Source organism: Protomyctophum bolini (genome assembly GCF_963924005.1).
Source record: "Protomyctophum bolini genome assembly, chromosome: 5".
Classification (NCBI taxonomy): Eukaryota; Metazoa; Chordata; class Actinopteri; order Myctophiformes; family Myctophidae; genus Protomyctophum; species Protomyctophum bolini.
In genome coordinates this window covers 14,639,084-14,660,580 of record NC_137866.1, presented here as the reverse complement: position 1 = coordinate 14,660,580, position 21,497 = coordinate 14,639,084, and the positions used below count along the sequence as shown (strand labels likewise).

Genomic DNA, 21,497 nt, shown 5'->3' with positions numbered 1-21,497 from the left:
AGTATTTCTACTTAAAGTAAAACAAAATTAAATCAAGAGTACTTTTTCCACCCCTGGGTGTTTTATGCAAAATGTGAATCCTTCCCAGAGAACAGGGTCAGGATGTGATTGGCTGAGGAAGCCGGTGAATGACTGCGACGAGCCAATTAGCATTCAGGACACACAACCGCATGTTTCATTCACTCCTTGGGAGCTTATACTTGGCTGGTGCTATACCCTATTTCACCACTTGAGGGCACTGACATAGAATTTAAAATATTGTACCTGCATTTCCATCTACAACAGGATTATGTCATCATGACTGAGGCACAATGTATGATGTAAGGCAGTGGTCAACCAGTGGCCTGCAGGCACCAATGGTGGTCTTTAAGGTCACCCAGCTAAATGATGAAGAGTTGGTAACCAAATGGACCCGTATAGATCTTTAACTTAGAGTTAACTCTAAGAGTTAAAGTATTTAAACACCTGCATTACTGAATTTACAAGAAGTCTACACAATTACTGAATGCAATAGAATTGTTATTTTGATGTCATCAAATGATGGTCCGTGGCCCAAAGTTCAAATATATAATGGACGTTGATATGAAAAGGGTTTAAAACCACTGACCTAAGGAATATGGATAAGTCTGGCAGACATATTCTCCAGTTTTGCATTTTTGTATGTATTTTCCATCAATGAATGCACCTGGCTTCTTCATACTACATTGACACAAAAGTAGAAAAAAAAAAAAAAAAAAAAAAAGATATGGTTTCGAATCACGAAGCATTTTGAGCTTGGCCATATTTGGCCATATTAGTTTTATTATTATTTGAATAATTTAAAGCAACGGTTTTTGAGGTTTCCACACCAAAGTCCAGACAGTGACGATACAACCATCCATTCTACAGTGTGGTGGAGAAACAGGAACATTTAAATATGCACCACAAAAATCACCCCAAAAACAACTTGTTTAACTCTAGAATCATCAAATAAATCAATAAATACAATTACATTCAAATTACTTAGCATGTAATACGTTACTTGCTAGTATAATCCATAAACTCTTTAAAACACAAAATTAACATTACAATGTTTTTTTGTTATAAAATCAACTATTTCACCAATCAAATAGCAGCAGCGAATTCCGTGGCCTATAGTATGAGTTCAGATCCCTTTCTAGTCCCTACAGAAATCGTCCACCTGTTTAACCCCAATAAACGTTCCCTTCCGTAAAAAATATTTGCTCTGAAATGTAACATTATGATGGGGTGAACGCAATACATTCCACATTGTTGATATGTGAAAGATTACCTGCAGTGACCTCCAGTGGTGGGGAAAGTAAACTACAGTAAGTACATTTAATCAAGTGTTCTTAAAGGACAACTTTAGTTTTTTTTCAACCAATGTTCATAAAGATGCTGCTTTCTTTCATTTTAGCGATTTTAGCTATTTTTACAAAATATTATTTACTATAGTCCAAATAGATCCCAAGAAAGCCACAAATGCAGTGACCAACTTTTATTTCTCCTGTAGGTGTGCAAAAGCTTTGCTTTTCTAATAACCTAAAACATTAACCTTGGTTGAAAAAAAACTAAGGTTGTCCTTTAAGTATGACTACTAACTAGTAGTAGTAATATTTTGAGGTACTTCTTAGGCACTACTGTAGAATATTTAATTGATGTTTCAACACTTAATAGCATACGTCTTAGCAAATATTGTACTACTATTGTACTTCACTACAAATATTTGAAAACTTTAGTTACAAAGTCAGCTTGTATATTTTGATTATTACAGAAGATGCGTTGACCCATTAAGGCATATTTTATACATAAGTTCCATTTGTAGACCCGATCCACAAGCTCACAGATCTGTTCATAATAAAAAAGGTACATTAATAATATATATTTTGATGCCAAATACGTTTGTACTTTGAGTACAGGATTTTTCCTACTTTTACCTAAGAACAATTACTTGTACCACCACTGGGGACCTCCATGTGCATCAGTCATATCAACATATAGAGATTGTTCTTTCTATCTACACATATTCATCCATATGTCCTTATCCATATGTCCTTATACAAAACTACACATACTGTATTTATCTATATGCATGTCCTAATACAAAACTACACATTTATCCATATGCATGTTGTCCTTATATAAAAGCATTCCAAAATATTCTGAATATTAAGTCTTACAAAGCTGCATGCATGTTTTCCTTCATTGGCAGATGAGTTCAGTAGGGCTGCATATAGAGGCTATGCACGTGACATCATCATACCTGGAAGTTATGCGGGAACACCTACTGAGTGGCAAAAACACAACTTTCTGGCCTTTACAGCCCATAAATCCAAACAGAAAGGTGACTATATTAATTTATTAAACTACGTTAAACTCACCAACACTGTAGCTGTACGAAAAGCTTGAATTATCCTCTTTCTAGGATGGCGATTCTTTTGAACACAAGGTCCTGCTGCCTCCTGCATTATGTGACATGTAGAGAGACATGTGGTACACTGGCCTGTTGAGTGATTTCCAACGAGCGTTTCTAAACTGCTCAATGTTTTGCCACTCAGTGTAGATGTCCCGGTGGAAAAGTGATGCATGTGCCTAGCCTAAAGTGATGCATGTGCCTAGCCTACTCTCTATTACATTTTAAATCAACTGAGAAGCGTATACGAATCGTCACGCGAAAATAACCATTCTACACGCTCACAACGCGTCGCAAAACAACGCGCCGTCATATATCCATTCTTGCCATTTATGAAAATCGATTCAAATCAATACTTTTTTATAAATCAATAAAATTGACTAGTTCAATGAACTGTTGCACCCTTAAAGAGTTTTTGGACTAATGAAGGAGAAGACACATCACAGTGAGGCAAACTTTTGTGAGAAATAATGGGCCCTGCGGTTCCAAAGCTGCATTACGTTACAGCCATACACAGTGTGTCATCGTAAAATCATAACCACAGCCACGTTCAACACACAATCATACAAATAAATTGTCTGCAACATTATCTTTCGGAAAACTCAAAAGTTACTCTAAAGTCACCAGTAATAATAGCAGAAACACACCTAATGAATGAAACGAGTGTATATTCAAACTATAGACAACATACTGTATTATCATGCCAAGTCCATGGTATCAGAGATAGGCGTAAAGATAAATCATGATAACCCTGCACGCGCACACACACACACACACACACACACACACTTTAAGACAGCAATTTTACAAATGTCATGTCTACCTTGTTTTTTGTGCCATTTTAACGGCACAGAAATATGCTGTGTTCACACTGGCGACAAAGCTACAGTCCACCAATCATTTTCAACGGAAGCCAAGCGACATGAAGATTCAAAGCTACAGGCCACCATTATTTTTCAACGGAAGTCAAGCGACAAAGCTACAGTCCATCATTCATTTTCAATGGAAGCCAAGCGACATGAAGATTCAAAGCTACAGGCCACCATTCATTTTCAATGGAAGCAAAGCGACATGAAGATTCAAAGCTACAGGCCACCATTAATTTTCAATGGAAGCCAAGCGACAAAGCTACAGTCTACCATTCATTTTCAATGGAAGCCAAGCGACAAAGCTACAGTCTACCATTCATTTTCAATGGAAGCCAAGCGACAAAGCTACAGTCTACCATTCATTTTCAATGGAAGCCAAGTTGAGATGGCTTCAACTGCAGCTACGCTACAAAAACAGGGTAAATTCTTGCAACAGACATACAAAGTTAGTAGACAAAGTGAGTAGACAAACACAAAGAGCTAGGCCTAAATTACCATTACAGGTCTGTAACTCTCAGTGTACATAGATAGAATAGAACCAACCAAATGGAACAAAATTGACCTGTAAGAAGTGTTTCTTGAAAATAAAACATTTCAGAATCACTGTTCATACATATTCTAAAGAAACCTGGAGAACTGACATTGAGTATTGGATCTCATGATCAAAATAAGAACATTATATATATAGGGTGTAAAAACAAGTCTTCACACATACCCAAGACCTGAACAAGACCATAACCGTAAGCACTTTATTTCCCCGGTGATATACTTTTAGAGTAAACTAAGTGTTTGAATGTACTCTCTAATGTCTGCCTGATAAAGTATTCAATCAAACAACTCCTACCTTTTATATCACCAGGCTTTATATGTTTTCTCGCTCGTAGGACGCATGCTTGACGTCTAACGTGATCGACACTTCCAAAACGACTCGACGATTATGGACGGTGCCGACGCGTCGTAGCTTTCGTAGCTGCCAGTGTGAATGCAGCATAAAACCTGAGTTAATCTCAGGTACAGTAATAGCCGACCTACAAGCACACGATAGACACGACGCAAAGTAAGCAATGCATTGTGAGCTTGCAGATCGGCCATTTTATCCGTGAAACACCGGCCTGATACTTAGTACAAATCAAGCATGGCCATGAACATACAATCTCAAGCAGATATACCCATGTTCTAAATTGCCTAATCCTAACCTTAACCTGAATATTTTACTAATTAAAATCTCCCCAAATCTATCCCAAAAACAACCATGTCTCATGTGAGTGACAATTATTGTCCTCACTACCGTATGTCGATTTCTCAATTTCTACTACTACTTGTGGGGAGATTTTGCTCTCCTAAGTACAGTAATGCGTAAGTGTATGCGAGCGCGCACACACACACACACACACACACACACACACACACACACACACACAGTTTTTTTGGAAACAGTTCAGTTCTCATATGGTTTGATTGTCTAGAAATGAAAAGTAAGTGTGAGAGAGAGAGAGAGAGAGAGAGAGAGAGAGAGAGAGAGAGAGAGAGAGAGAGAGAGAGAGAGAGGAGGCATAGGACAGGAATGAAAAGGACCGGTTAACACGAAACCGGTAAACAAAATAAAATAAATCACGTCTATAGAAATATAAACTCTGATACATATGGAGTTGGTCGAAGCTGATCAATCCATACATATGGAGTTGGTCGACGCTGATCAAATATAGAATGGCAGCAGTACACGAGGACAACTCTTTTTCCTTGGTTCCAATGTGGGATCAGCTTTGGTTTCTCTTTCTTCTAACGTAAAAATGGGTGCAGTAAGTGATTTTTTTCTTTCTTAGAATACATGTTACGCTCTATAGTGGTTCTCAACCAGTGATATAGGAGGGGTTCCAGGTGGTCCCCAGCTAAATGATGGAGCTGATAATGGTAACCAAATGGACCCTTATTAAACCTTGAGAGTGTAAAATGAAACCATATGGACACTTACGGTTTCATTTTAGGCTCTCAAGAGTTAAAAACTATTGTAAATAATGGACCTTGATATGAAAAGTGTTGAAAAAAAACACTGCTCTATATTCTCATTCAGAGAGAGAACTTTGAGAGAGAACACAGACACAGCTTTTAACTTCTTAACCCATTCTGACCGGGCACCCATTTTGGTGTTGGCATCATGTTATGCTTTACCTATTGAAAAATAGCAGATCTACAAGCTCATATCGCGCCACCGAGTGGCGCGATACGAGCTTGTAGGTCTGCTATTTTTGAAAAATCGAAGAACGACTGACATTTTTTTAGAATCTGATCTCAGGTCAGAATGGGTTCATCAGACCAGTGTGTGTCCAGTGGAAACCTCGTATGAATCTGATCTCAGGTCAGAATGGGTTAAGTTAAAAGCCCCCCCCCCAACTATCCACAACTATCACTTACACTACCTTTACGTAACTGCCATGAGAGACCAAGCAAAACTAATCCCAGATATGCACCTAAAAAGCAACCGTCGCAGTCTACAAAACTAATTATTTAAGAGAAAAGGCACAGGGATGACACCCCACAGGATGACACCCCACAGGGATGACACCCCACAGGATGACACCCCACAGGATGACACCCCACAGGGATGACACCCCACAGGATGACACCCCACAGGGATGACACCCCGCAGGGATGACACCCCACAGGGTGACACCCCACAGGGATGACACCCACCCACCGGCAGCAGCAGTAGTTTCTGGGGCTGAATCTGAATCCTGCACATCTGCATTGGCTGAGGGCAGCGGAGGGCTGGTAGCCAATTAGTTGCTTACACCGTAGTCCGTCGCCAGATCCCAGATGGTCAGAGATCTCCGTCCACCGACACGCCAGGGAAATCTAAATTCATCGAATGGGCTTCTTGTGACAGCAGAGTAAGCTCCAACAAACCTACTGCTTTGAAATGCAATCCTCTTAACATCCCGTATGAAGCGCTATGCCCGAGTCTTTGCATTGGATGCAGTTGTTGGGTTTTTTTCCCCCATTCCCAAAACATTTCCACCCGGTCCATTTAAAAGTCACCAGAGGTTAGGCCTGTCACAATTATTACATAATCGCCTAATCGTAATTATTTGAGATAATCGCCAATCTTTTCCGTGTTGAAAATAATTACATACATTTTTCTAAAATGTAATTGGAAAATGTTTTGGAAAGAAAAATATATAAAAAAGGATTAAATGTGTCAGTGATTTAATTGTGTATGTGTGTGTGTGTGCGTGCGCTCCAATGTTCAATGCAAAAAAACAAAACAAAACTAGCAATTATTTGTGTGACGATGTATTGTCAACTTCAATTTGTGACTGTGACATCCCTAACAGATCGGTAAGCGGAGATCTCTGATCGCCTGGCCCACGTACTGTACGCCAGACTACTTAACGCCTTGACGTCTGGAAAACAGCACAGATGCACGTACTGCAACGTACTTGACCCCGTCGAGTTTTTTTATTTTACCCCAGTTTGTTTTGGAGTGGTACGCGGATAATGACCAGTCTGTGTCACCGTCTGTCCATCCGTCCGTCCGTTCTCCCAGTCCAAATACAGCGATGATAAAGAGGGATGAATCCATGTCACCACGTCACCAGAACGATGCATAACAGTGCATTCAGTGGATCACCACCAGAGAGCAGTCATATCGGCAGGTGTTCGTGTGAATGGATGTGTTCTTTGCGGGCTAAAAGTGGGGCCTCCTCTTTGACCGTTTGTCCTTAGCCTACATGAAGCTTTTGTTATGGAACTGCTCTAAGTTAGCAAGCAGCAGGAACCCACTATACCGTCGGTACTACAACGTGAGGTCCAAATGGAACCTTTACGGGTCTGTTAACTCTTGAGAGCGTACGAAATGGTTCCATACGGTTCCACACTTGTACACTCGCAGAGTTAAATTAGCACTGAGGATTTTACAGTGCACTTTGAGGTCCCATAGACGAAAAGAACAAAAGATATCAAATGGGGGTCCGTGCAGTGGCCTCATAAATATCAACCCTGGCGGGCCTGGAAATGAAAGAAGAAAGAAAGAAGCTGGAGATTCCCTGCACCATTTCATTTCAGATCTGATGAACGGAGAGAAAAAGCCACTAGTTGCACCGGGACGGGGTGCGAAGCTCGTTCATCTTTCTGATTTTTTTTTTAACGTCGTCTCTCTCGTTCCTACTTGACCACGCCCGGTTTCTCCAGTGCCGCCGTCTGATTGGATCTCCTGGGCGTGGCAGGAGGACGTTGGAGGACGTTATTTTCGGGGACGACCGGTGAACCGTTGACCATACTCACGTTAGCCGCCACGGACCCCTTGTTCTGTCGCGTCTCCTTAGCTCTGACCTGGACAGGGAACGATAAGGACAATTACACGTTACGATTATTGTGGCAAAAATAATTGTGATTTGCAATATTATAATAATCAAATAATCAAAATAACTTAAAAACTACAGTAAAAGCTTAAAAACTTAAAATGCCACTTTTGCTTAAGCACTTGAACCCCGGCATCCCTATTCTGGGAGGAACGTTCGCTCGATTTGTTTGTAATGAGGGCATACCAAATGCACTGTTTACAGGTCTGTTTGATCAAGTACAGTGGGTTTAAATGGGACTGAATATGCAGCTCAACGAAAGCCAATTCCCCCTAGTGTATGACAGAGGAATCACGATAAACATCAATAACGATTATAGTCCTATCTCTACTCTGACCGTGTCTCCCGCTGTCCTCTTCCCAGAGCTGCTGCTGTGTTTGGGGGCAGGGGGCGCAGGGGACGAGGCTTTGTTGTGCTGGAGCGGTGGGTGGTGCAGCTTCCTCTGGGGCAGGTGGGGGTCGTCTCCGATGTCCACCGTCAGGTTGGTGTAGAGCGGCTGCAGCTCCTTGGACAGCAGTTCGTACGTCAGCGAGCTGAAGCCGTCCGAGCGCCAGTTGAGACGCGTCCGCTTCAGGAGGTCGAACCTGATGGACACACGGAACGGAGGGAGGGGTGTTATTGTACGTTTAACACCCATCAAGGAGGGGGGTCCGTGCGCGTTTCCGACCAGTCATTGGTCCGACATATGGACGACCGGATTAAGGTTGGCGAACATGCGTTAAAGGTTGGCGACCAGATTGAAGTTGGCGAACAGGCGTTAAGGTTGGCGAACATGGTCTGCTCCGTGCTTGCGGTTATGGTTTGAGGTAGGCTGTCGTTGTCAGACCAATGACTGATCGGAACTTAACTTAGTACTGCACCCTCAAGGAGGACCTGAGGACCTTGATTCTACACTCTTCTCTACATCGGGTGCATATCTTTGGTCCGACGTCCGACACCCTAACCAAAACCATAACCTAACCGTAACCGCACACTGAAGCCATGGGTGAGTCTTAACCGGCCATGTATGTCAGACTATTTGTACGTCGAACTAACTAAACAAACAGTTTGTGAGTGAGTGAGTGAGTGAGTACCTGTGTGGGTTCTGCTCATTGCCTCGGTCTCCTTTATGCTTGATCATCTTATAATGCCCGATGGCCACAGGAGGGCGCACTATCTTCATGCCAGACAGACGCACCCTGAGCAACACAAAACAGTTATTATTGGCAATGGTAACCAACCAGTCTATGTAACAGTAGACACAATATGTGACCAGATTTGACTGGGAGCCTGCCATCACACAAATCCCAGCTTTTCACCAGAGGAGAAAAACTTTTGTTAATAGCACAGGCAGACTCTTCACATACTAGAGCATGTCTGAAATGTGTCAGAGCTGAAATTGACACAAAGAAATGCTTAAACATGTAGCTAGGTGTAATGTTAGAGACCACAGAAGTGAACCTTTCAAGCCTGTTCTCTGCAAGACATTACTCTATAAGCCATATCTCCAAAACTGGTGGGTCAAACTGAACAATCAATGTCAATTTGAAGCTATGATTCCCTGCTTTCATATGACATGAAATAAACGAAAATTCAAAATAATCCAATGGCAGTCTCTAATTTTTTGGTCACATATGGACTCAATATGGCTGTCAATAGGAAGTCTAGATGATGTCAACAGCCATAAGATAGATAAAGTGCAGCTTCTTGTGTGATTATTAGATGGGTTTCCAGTTACCCAAAGCAAAGGGCAGACTATGACTCTACTTCCTATTAAAGACAAACTATATATAACATGTATAATAGGCACTATATTTACTATTAAAGACAAACTAAAGACAAACTACAAGTGAAGGAAGCAGATGCCAAGATTTATCCAGCCCCTGCAGTGTAGAACTATATACACATACATAAATACATACAGTACATATTGTACATACAGCACACAAGCATGCATATTGCATACATACTGTACATGTATACAAATACATACAAACATACAGTGTATACAATATATCTACATACGGTAGCTGTACAGTATACATACCTACATACTATGACTGGACATATACATACAGTAGGGCTGGGTAATATATCGATCCATGGATATTGTGATACGAGACTAGATATTGTCTGGGATTTTCCATATTGTAATATCGTGAAGATATTGACTAGTGTTCTTTGAATGGTTTTAATCACTGAAGCCGTATTATATTGTAGTCACAATATCGATAGAGGCATATGGTCACAAATATAGTGACATTTGATTGTGTCCCATAATATTGCCCAGCCCCAACAACGGTACATTGTCGTTACTCACTGAGACCTCTTCAGAAGACAGTGGAAAAGAGGAGATGGCATGAAAGATGATGAGGTTATGACGCCCAAAGCAAACGAAAACACCACAACTAAGTTAAGAACAGAAAGGTAATGGATCAAGGGGGGAAATCAAAAGCTGAAATGGTAAGTGGGAGAGTATTATGATGAATACAGAAAGCAAAATAATGCAAGAAAAAATGTAATGGCTGCTGCCTGCAGAGACAGCTCCAACCCCGCCCACATCCATGTCACCTTCTTATTGTCGCTTTAATGTTTGTTTAGATCACTTATGACTTAAATCGTTAATGGACTTTAATGTTTGTTTAGGGCACTAAATGTTGCAGATAACAGTGGGCGCGCCTCTCTTCACACAAGTGTGATTTTATTAAATAGTTTGTTGATTGACACACTAATTCCCTGCAGCCACTTGTTTTGTTTTATAATAGTCTTGATTTATTTTATTTTTTCTCTTTATTAGGTCTTAAAAGTCCTTAAATTGTCACTTTACAGTCATCTAGGGACCACCCAAAATCACGTGGAGAGTCTGGGTCAGGGTGCCAGCAGGCTGCACAAAGACAAAGATATATGCAACCGACACTTTTCACGGCGGCCATATTGCCATGATGATACAGCAGTGTAATGTTACGTGCCTCACAGGTGCTGCTATCAATTACACTGACAAAGTCTTTGTTCCATTAATGTAGCAGAGACTTTACTTTTCCAGTGAGCCAACATGCACATTTAACAGTACCTTGACTCAGTTTGAACCTGAATGGAAAAGAGCCGTAATTAGTAACCTTGGATACACCTGTGAAAGGAAGTAACATTACACCACCGTGTCACGCCAATATGGCTGCTGACAGTGAATAGGATCCATTTGGAGATAGATAACAGCTGCTGAAAAAGATCACCCGTGCCCGGCGAACCTCCCCTGGTTAACACCCCGAATGCCCGGGGTTATTTAATCCATTAAATCATAGCGCCCAGCGATTTATAGCAGTGCATTTAGCGACAGACCGGATGTTATCCCGGATGTGGCTGAAGTAGTTTGATGTAGCCAAAACACTCTCGAGGCGATCAACAACAACGGGAGGTATGATTAATTCTAACGCGACTAGCGACGGGACCGCGGTGGGCCGTCTAACACATACTCTTTTCTTAGAATTGGACGGAATGATTTAGATCAAGAGTTATTAACGTTTTAAGATTTTCGATCTCGTCGGCTAAAATGGGGGGGGGGGGACATTTTCGATAACGTCCCACCGGAAAATAACATTGAGTGTTGTGCAACAGACGCTCCCAGCCTGTGGAGTAGAGCTCTTCACCGGGTCCCTCGACTCCGAAAATACCCGAGTTGACCCGAGACCCGCTCGTAATCACTCGGGCAGGGTCGGAATCGGACGTATCCCCCTCAGATCTCGGGTCTGTCAATCATGTGTAATGTCCGAGTGGATCCGAGAAGACCCGTAGGCTACTGTGTGTGAACTGTCTGTGCTTTTTTGTTGTTGTTGCAAATGTTAATAAAATTTGTTTGTGTTCCAGTCTGACTGAGGCTATATAGCCTACTCTTTTTCTCTGTCCGCTGCATGTGCGCTCATGCTCCGCATCGCTGCGGAGGAGAAAAACGGGGAAAAAAGTTGTTTAAAGTGTGATCATTTAAGCTGACCTAGGATCAGGTTAGTGTTGCAGCGACACGAACGGCTGTGTTACGTGTGATGATTATGCTGATTTAGGATCAGCAGCGCAATTCAAGCCCCGTCCTGCATGGTTTTGCCTTGCGCTGATTTGAATAAAAACACCGGCGTGCAATTATACTTTATATCACGATCACGGATCCCGACAACAGTGTTGACCTCAACGAGATGAAAGCAAACTAGCAAAACTCAAATCAGATTAATATAAGAAGGATTAAAGCAACCATGACAACTCTCCTGTGTATCCCATTCACCACACGTGGATAAAGAAAAAACAAATGATCCGTTTGATTAATTTTAAATGCACGCACGCTGAGGAGACGAGACGAGACTCTTTTTCTCTCTCTCACAAAGCTCAAATGAAATTAATATAAGAAGGATTAGTTCTAGTTAAAGACTAGAAAGGTGTGCTCCTCCTCTGAGAAGTGCGATAGTGTGAAGTTACTACAGAGAATACTGAGTAGGTCTCACGCTGCCTCCTGCTGCTGAACTCGAGTCATGCATCACGATGCATGTCTTGCAGTCACCATGGAAAAGTTGCATAATTTTATGAGGGGCCCTATGCTGCTCATATGGCAGCCAAGACTATGGGATTTTAATGTTTGCTTAGAGCACTTACTGTATGTCCCTGCGACATACTAGCGTCATGTCCAGGGGGTGTACTTGTACATCATGCTGCCTCACACTACAGAAACAGGAGATAGGCTCCTGCCCTATGGGCCTCATGGCTCGGCAAGGCTACTTACTTACGCACTTATGACGTAAATCATTTGCCAGCCAAGTCTATGGACTTTAATTGCGACCACAGGTCGCATTTACTATGGAATCTTGAATTTCCCGTCAGTGTGTCACACCAGGCAAGCCCACAGGTCATTGTGACATCACGTGACATCAGCCACCATATATGGTGCCCAGGTCATTGTGACATCATCAGGGATAGAACCGGTGAATTCATAGAAAAAAGAAAGGAGCCAGAATGGAAACAGAAAAGGAAATAAACATAGTACAACTGTAACCAATGTGGAAAAAGCTTCACAAGAAACAAACACACATGACGCCCCGGGTGGGCATGCCTAAAACAAACATTAAAAAGTCCATATTCTTGGCTGCCACCTCGTCATGTAGCAGTCAAGTCTATGGACGTCCCTCACGAGTATGATTTTTAGAATGGTCATGCACAGTCGTCGTCCCCCCCCCCCCCCTTCCCTCCTGCCCCACCCGATCCCTGGCTTCCTCGTACCGAGTAGCGATGTCATCGTCCTCTCCACCCCAGCCCCAGTAGTGGTTGGGAAAGCCGTTCATCTTCATGTACTGTTCTGGGGTCACTGCAGACACCCCCCCGAAATACTGCGGGTACGGCAACCTGGAAACAATTAACCCACAGAAGAACGCACGTGAATATCACCTGCTATACCTGCTCTGTGCTGCAACAGTCCACCTACTAAGTAATCAATTGAAACCCTTCAAGGTTGTATCTGAACATGTCCATGGCCACAGACAGGTGTTTGGGGAGGGGGTACCTGTATCTGAACTTGTCCATGGCCACAGACAGGTGCGTGGGGAGGGGGTACCTGTATCTGAACTTGTCCATGGCCACAGACAGGTGCGTGGGGAGGGGGTACCTGTATCTGAACTTGTCCATGGCCACAGACAGGTGCGTGGGGAGGGGGTACCTGTATCTGAACTTGTCCATGGCCACAGACAGGTGCGTGGGGAGGGGGTACCTGTATCTGAACTTGTCCATGGCCACAGACAGGTGCGTGGGGAGGGGGTACCTGTATCTGAACTTGTCCATGGCCACAGACAGGTGCGTGGGGAACTGCTTGTGGCAGGTGTAGGTGTTGTGGTCGTTCTCCGGCAGCAGGTCCACGTCGTGGAGGAAGATGCAGCTCCAGTCCTCGTCTCTCAGAGCCTCTCGCACCCCGACGTTGAGCAGCTTGGCCCGGTTGAAGGTGCTGTTGCCCCACTGTAGGAAGAGACAGAGGGAGAAGGTGGTTTACACACATTGAATTCATTGTCAGTGAGAAAGGGAAACATTTGCCATACATCTTAATTCTATTCAGATTCCCTGAATAGATGTAGAGTTTCTCTTCTGGAAGTTCCGAGGAGTGACGCTTCTTTTCTGTAGCAAAGCAGTAGAATTAGCATTAGGACCGATTCATACTCCTATTTTAGAGCCGAATAAAAGTCGGTTCGGCGCTGTAGAGCCTACAATTTGACGTCATTTGAGGTTCGGGGGGGGCGGGTACCGTCCTAAAGTCGTCTCTTCGGTGCTACTGAAAATTTCTGACAAGCCGAAATCATTTCGGCACTACAGCGCCGAAACAGCGGTAAAATAGGAGTATGAATCAGCCCTTAGGCTAATCAGTGAATAAAACCTGGGGACAACATGCATTTTCAGAAGACCTTCAGGAAAAGATCAGGAAAGTGTGAATAGTTGGAATGGCACATCTGTAGGACCCGAATGGAAACAAGGGGTAAGGCACTGGCGACAATAGGGCACTTGAGTGTCTCTGTACTGTTTGCATTTCTGTCTAATAAAGTATTCAATAGGGCTGTGAATCTTTGGGTGTCCCACGATTCGATTCCGATTCTTGGTGTCACGATTCAACTCAATCCAAAAACGTTTTTTTTTTATTCAAAAGCATTTTTGAAGTGACTATACTACAGTAACTTGAAAATGACTGAAGACATGATGTTTACTGTGATTAGGGTAAGCTTACATTTCATACAAACACCATGTAGTGAAAACTCCTGTAACTGTAAAAAAGGAAAAAGAAAAAAAGAAAAAGGAAAATCGATTTTTGGAAATTATGAATCGATTTTGAATCGTTCATAACGGGGATCACGATTCTAATTTGAGACCCCTAGTATTCAATCAATCAATCGAACAACCGCTGAAGATTGTGTACAGTGGCATGTAAAGCATTAATCTCCATCACACAATATGTCGCCTAAAAGACACACACACACACACACACACACACACACACACCTGCTGCACGATGTAGATGCTGTAGTGGATCTGCTGTCTCTGCAGGAAGGGGTGCAGGTGGTAGAGGAGGGCGCGGAGGTGCGTCTGCCGGTTGCGGTACGGCACCACGATGGCCGTGTGGTGCTGCGGCTCGCAGTCCGGCGGGCTGTAGCGTCCCCCCGGCGCCACCAGGGGGTTCCGCTGTCTGATCTCCTCCAGGGACAGAGGGGAGGACAGGCGGACGGACACGGGACCCACTGGAGAGAGACACGAGAGCAGTGTTGATGTCGTCAACCAAAAGTCCAAAACTAGGACTGATGAAAAGTAAGCTTCGACGACTTTGACTAAATATACTTTCAATTCCGTCAACAGGTAAAAACTAGACTAAAATGTTGAGGAGGGACTAGTGGAGAAGAGAGCTTGCGCTCTGGTTTCTTCCACTCTGTATATAATGTTTTATGTTTTGTGATGATAATGATTGTTGTTATTTTTCACGTCATGGTTATGAATTGAATACATAGGACCCGAATGGAAACAAGCCTGCAAGGACTTTTTTGTTATTGTTATCCTTTTGGACCAAGAGTTTGGCTGTACTGTGTGCCGTTTACAATTCTGTCTAATAACCCATTCGGGACGGGAACCCCTTTTGGTGTTTTAAGGATTACGTTATACTTTAGCTATTGAAAAACAGCATATCTACAAGCTCATAGAAAACTGTCATGATTTAGATTCTAGAAGGCCTTTTGTAAAATCGGCCTCAGGTCTAAGTGGATAAAACATCCAATCATTCCAAACTCTCACTGACCCAGCAGAGGGGAGGGGATCCGGCAGAGCCTCAGCGGGGGTCCGGTGCCGGGCGGTCCCGTCATGCCGGCGTTGCGCGGCGGGGGAGGCAGCAGCAGCGCCCCCAGCTGGCTGAGGTTGGTGTAGACGTCGTGTGGTCGTGTGTAGTCGAACTGGGGCTCCTGGCCGCGGACCATAACGGACACCAGGCCTCGGAACCCGCCCAGGGAGAAGTAGAGCACGAAGGCGAACTGGAAGCCCACCAGCAGCGCCAGCCAGCCAGGAGCGTCCAGAGAACGGCCGCACAGGTTCAGCGCCATGACAGACGGACGGAAGGATGGAGGTGTGTGGGTGGAGGTTCAGGGGTGGAGGACAGGGTCGTTCGTCTGGTGGAATGGGACGTAGTAGTGGTGTAGCTCAGTCAGCACTGCCATCACGTCCTAGAAACGTGCACGCACGCACGCACACAGACACACAAACACACACACACACACCACAACTGACAATTTAGGCATAAGACGTTCTTAACCCCTATAGCAGTTTTTATACAGTCAATCTCAGTCTGGTCAGATGTCGTCACCTGGCTGTGGTATGAGTGGAAGCAGACCAATGGAGATAATAAGTCGTTGACCGGTCTCAGCAGCAGTTAGGATAGGGAGAAGGTAAAGTGACGTGCCGAGTACACCATTTGACAAGGCCACACGATGAAGAGTGGTTCAAACAATGACACTGATGTTTATTACATTTTCCGTGCATTATATACAAAACAGTATCTCGAGAGGTACAACCCCCTGCCCAGTGGTCGTATGTCACATGGGTATTTCTGAGAAATACATAAGATTGATAAAATGTACAATTTCTGTGGTTTAAAGTTAGTTAGGTCCCCTCTATGGCAGGCAGGACACACAGGCCCCCTTCACTGGAATCGGAACGGAGCAACCTGAAAAGATCTTATCTATGCACGTTGCCTGCGCTCTCATAAACCACACCTAATAAACCTGATACTGATAGATTCTGTCAAGATTACGAAGGTGTAAGACTCACAGGATACTGTGTTTGCGTAAACAGGCTTAAGGACAACATCAGCATATCTCAGGGTATCTCAAGATACAGTAACCATGAGCTGATATTTAGCTGACCCTGCTCTTGACATCTATGCATGGTTATGTAAAATCATAACAACCCCTTAAATATACAAATAAATTACTGACACATGTAATCATTTTATACTTTAAAAAAAAGTTAAAATACCTCATAATTGTACTTAAGTATAGTGCTTGAGTAAATGTAGTTACTTTAGTTTACACCACTGATGATCATGCATGTGTGTGTGTGTGTGTGTGTGTGTGTGTGTGTGTGTGTGTGTGTGTGTGTGTGTGTGTGTGTGTGTGTGTGTGTGTATGCGTGCGTGCGTGCGCAGCTTGACAAGGTGTACCTGGGCTGTTGGGATGATTAGAGCAGGTCCTGGAGCAGAAAAGCACTGCTCTTCATGTCTCCTCTACCTCCCAGTCCCATCATGCTCTCTGCAACAAACATAACATAACATAAACATACCATACAGTACATGATTGAATAACACTGTACCATTTGTCTCTGAAAAACCACGTCCAGCTGCTGCCTGCCTGCCTACCTGCAGTGGTGGAAAAAGTACTCACATATCTTACAGTAAAAGTACCACTGGCTTACCAATAAGCCAGTGCACGCGACCTCGCCCTTCACTGGCCATATATGGAGCGTGTCTTGAGTGTACAGGGTTTGATGAGGTCAGATCAACATATGGAATGTCAGAACAGGTCAGCTCTATCTATGGAGATCCAAGGGTGGCAGCGGGGGCAGTGTCTTGAGTGTACAGGGTTTGATGAGGGCCCAGGTAGGGCCGGGCCTTAATTTTCGGGCTGACTTAATTTTCGGGCCTGTTGCTGCACAAATAACTTTGGGGCAGGCCCGTCTAGAGTGTAAATGGACAGGTATCAGTCAAAAGGGAGACATCAAAGAGTAGATAGATGGGGAAGGATCAACATAATATCCATACTAATATTGATGACATCAGGGATCTCCATATATGGGCTTAATTGCGACAGCAGGTCGCATTTACAATGATCCCTGATTTACTATCATCCCTGATGATGACACGTGATGTCACGAGACCTGGGCACCATATATGGGGGCTTTCCCCATGTTTGGGGATTTTGAGTGATACACTGACTAGTAAAAGTCTGGAATTCAAAATGTACTTAGTAAAAGTACAAAAATGGCATCAAAAAAGTAGAAAGTAGTCAGTAGGCAGAATGTCGTGGTTTCAAATAAAATGTAAAAAAAAGTATTTTGAAAATAACAGCTGCTATTTTGCTTGTATTTTCAAATAGCCGAAATGTATATTGGGCTGAAGTGGTTGTATGTTTTGTAATAATAATCAAAATCTACAAAGTAACTAGTAACTAGGACAGGGGCAGTATGGATTTTTTGTTATCGCAGTAATAGCAGTGTTTATCGACGGTATGGCGGTATCGGTATGGTAAGCGCCGACCGGTATGCCTTACACAACCACGGTACGGCGGTTATTGCATCCAGCCCTACTAGTAACTAAAGTTCTCCAATAAATGTAGTGGAGTAAAAGTACAATAGGCTATTTGGATCTGAGATGTAGTGGAGTGGAAGAAAAAGTAATGGAAATTGGAAATATTCCAGTAGTAAGTACAAACACCTCGAAATTGCACTTACAAGTACAGTACTTAAGTATTAATGTACTTAGCTACATTCCACCACTGCCTGCTCGCTCAGCCTGCCGAGCGGCTGAACACCTGTCAATAAAGCTACGCCAGACAGACAGACAGACTGACAGACAGAAGCACAAAATGTCACCCTGTTGTTGTTTGTTTCTATTTTTAGCGCCGCCTGATTTTCTACGGTGGCATTTTTTTTCCCCCATGAAGGAAGATGCCTAGCGGATCAAATTAATCCAACAACTCTCATTTCCTGCCTGTCCTACAGTGTTATTTCCATCATGCTGCTGACTTGCTCTGCTTCCAGTTCACCTCCTGACTGTAGTGTAGGGGGTGGGGGTGGGGGGGGCTGCTATAGAGCGCCTGATTCTCAACCTGTTTTTAATTTCAAGGACCACCGGTTTGATACATTGTTGGGGCCACCACTGGAGCCCTATTTGATATTAATATTCATTTATTGTACAACTTGTACCCTTTGGTTCCATTCATACTTTACACTCTCGCGAGTTGCAGGCCATTAAAGCAGTGGTTTTCAACCTTTTTCATATGAAGGCCCTTTTTTTACATTTGAGCCACGGACCACCATTTGATGAGATGTAGCCTCTCAGATGTAAAACTAAAGAATATTTTGTTATCGTTGGATTGGATTCTACAGTGTCCACAATTCCATGCTGTATTGATGTGGTACCATAGGAGAGATAACAGGCAAACTTTATTCCAAATAACAATTTCTTCTACATGTGGTAACTTGTAAATTAAGTAATGCAGATGTTTAACAATAATTTAACATTTGGTTTTATTTTACGCCCTCAAGAGTTAAATATCTACAGTATAAGGGTCTATTTGGTTACCAACTCTCCATCATTTAGTTTGGGGGCCATCTGGAACCCACTCAAGGACCACTGGTGGTCCCCGGACCACTGGTTGAAAACCACTGAGCAACTGTAACAAGAGTTGCATTTTATATCACAATACATTTTAAAAAGAGCATTATAGCCTTGATGGTAGGCCTACTGTGTAGCAGGCCACTGGTTAACATATCATGCATTTCCTCGAGGGGGGTCCAGTTCCATGGGGGGGTCCCCAGCTAAAACAGCAAAAGTTTCACCACTTTAGAACCCTATTTCAGAATCCAAGCTCACAGAGATAGTAGGCCTAATACAAACGTGTTACAATTTGTAACAAGTTACAATTTGTAATAGTTTGGAACAGAATTGGGATGCCAAGTTGAAAGTGGTGAATTTCTCCACCTTATCCAGTGAGAGAAAATGTACTGCTGTATAATAAGGTCTCTCTCTCTCTCTCTCTAGTACAGAGACAGTTGTAGACTGTTATATTTAATCTAACAAGATCTTTCTTTTCGTACGGGTGTCCGTGGACCGTGGTGGTAATTATCCGACATGAAAATGTTTGAGAAACAATTAAGTCAACAACACTGCTGTAAAGCAATAAATAATCAGCTCCTGTCTGTTGCTTATTATTATTAATGCTGCTGCAAAATGCATGAAGCAGCCAGCAGCATTCAGTGTGCTAAACGGCCCGGGTTCTCAGCTCACGACCTTCTCTCGTTTCTCTAGAATTTTCGCGTGCTCCTGTCCTGTCCCTAGGCAGGGCGCAGCGTTTCATTTCTGGGGCAGAATGTGATCTCTCTACGGCGGGTGGCCACCAGCCCAGCAGCACTGTACTGCCGACTCACTCACTCACTCACCACACCAGTAGCAGCAGCAGCAGCAGCAGCATGTCCCTGCGACATTTTCCCCAAATCCAGACTCCCTGTCGGCGGTGCTTCAGTTCAGTTCGATCGGTCGGGACTCGGTAGAGAGTATGACTCGACCGACGGGGCCGCTATTTATTTAGCTGCCTGCTATAGTGCCACAAAAACACATTCGATGGTTCAGTCAGACACTTGTTTCTGGTGCTCCAGTTCTCTCTCGATCGTTCTAAATAATCTCTCATCCGAGCAGAAATCCCCCAGCAAAAGACACGACCACCACCGCCGCCGATTCTGCGGCTGCCGCTGCGGCTGCAGACACTTTGACACGCAAGAGCATCGCTGGCACTAGTATAGTGCGTTGATTCCATCCGATGTCAACATGGACAAGTGGTGGCGCCGTGGTGGTAGTGGAGCGCTGCTGGGAGACGGACATGGTGGTCAGGTGATGAGAGAGAGGGGCGATGACGCGCTGAGGAGCGGGCCAAATTGAAAACGGCCAGTGCACACCAGTCATCGAAAAGTAGGCTACTCAAATACGCTAACAGTAAAAGTATCAACTACTGCAATGCAGAAATACTCAGATGAGTTGAATATGAAAACCGAAACAAGCCATATATAGGCTTTCTTGGGCTATATAAATCATCTAATAGAACATTATAGCAATAGTAGGCTACCTTGTATTGAACTGTAGCCTACAACTTTCCTGTGTTTTTTTTGTCTGCAAACTGTTAATAAAGTAGCCTATTTGATCAATCATTCAATCAATCAATTCTGAAATTCAGAAATACTAATAAGTAAAGGTGGTAGTCAAATACACATCAAGGGGTCGTTGACGTAAAAAGGTTTGAGAACCCTGCACTGCCCAGTGCCCTGCCCTTAAAATGGTGCATTTATATGGCACTTTTATCCAAAGCACTTTACATAGATAATGCATAACATTCACCCACACAGTGACATTCATACACCATGGCGGAGGAAACCATGCTGCAAGGGACCAAAACCAAACCAGGGCCGGTTGTAGCCTGGCCCACTAGGGTGAATGCACGCGCTGAATAGCGTAATACTAATAACCCCCCGAAATTCATAGAAAACTATGCGGTCATCATATCAGATTATCTATCTATCTTCTCCTTTAACCAACAGTAACCCAATTTCCATCAGCACCGTCGGTTAACAGCACTGATGGCAAACAGAGCTCAGATGCTCTACATTTCTATACAATTGCTGCACACCCAATCAGAAATGATAAATGGTACTGATATTTTGTGGTATTTTTTTTATATTGGCTAAAAATAAATATTCTCCATAACATTTGATTGATTTGATTGAGTCTGACCAGTGCCTCAGTGAGGTGCATAAAGTTCATGCTACCATGCAAGGCTTATTATGGATACTGTAATCATGTAATTGTTATTTTTACATCAAACTGTGAATATCAGCAGTCAAAGTATTTTTTATTGCAGATGATTTAAGTACAGTGTCCTTTGTCCTTTTGATAATTATGCTTTTATATTGTTTATGCAGTATATTAATCTGTCCGACAGCAACACAGTTCCCTAAAAGATGATCGTCCGAGCCAGTATATATTAATTTGTCCGACAGCAACAGTTCCCTAAAAGATGATCGTCATGCTAGTATATATTAATCTGTCCGACAGCAACACAGTTCCCT

At 43.2% G+C, this 21,497-nt stretch overlaps 1 protein-coding gene across 1 annotated transcript; it reads right to left on the bottom strand.

Moving 5' to 3' along the window:
• Nucleotides 1-5,655: 5,655 nt before the first annotated feature.
• Nucleotides 5,656-20,179, bottom strand: b4galt3 (UDP-Gal:betaGlcNAc beta 1,4- galactosyltransferase, polypeptide 3). The gene is made up of 9 exons (XM_080763878.1): nucleotides 19,821-20,179; nucleotides 16,825-16,912; nucleotides 15,412-15,829; nucleotides 14,628-14,863; nucleotides 13,408-13,598; nucleotides 12,873-12,995; nucleotides 8,714-8,818; nucleotides 7,978-8,224; nucleotides 5,656-7,611 (listed from the first exon to the last, which is right to left on the bottom strand). Exons 3-9 carry the CDS (start codon nucleotides 15,707-15,709, stop codon nucleotides 7,444-7,446), a joined length of 1,368 nt encoding a protein of 455 aa, XP_080620004.1. The 5' UTR covers nucleotides 15,710-15,829; nucleotides 16,825-16,912; nucleotides 19,821-20,179; the 3' UTR covers nucleotides 5,656-7,443.
• Nucleotides 20,180-21,497: the final 1,318 nt, after the last annotated feature.

Coding starts and splice junctions, on each gene's coding strand:
- b4galt3 (XM_080763878.1), bottom strand. CDS start 15,709: ATGGCGCTGAACCTGTGCGGCCGTTCTCTGGACGCTCCTGGCTGGCTG. Junction 14,864..15,411: donor GATCCCCTCCCCTCTGCTGG/GTCAGTGAGAGT, acceptor GTCTCTCTCCAG/TGGGTCCCGTGTCCGTCCGC. Junction 12,996..13,407: donor ATGGACAAGTTCAGATACAG/GTACCCCCTCCC, acceptor AATTGTTTCCAG/GTTGCCGTACCCGCAGTATT.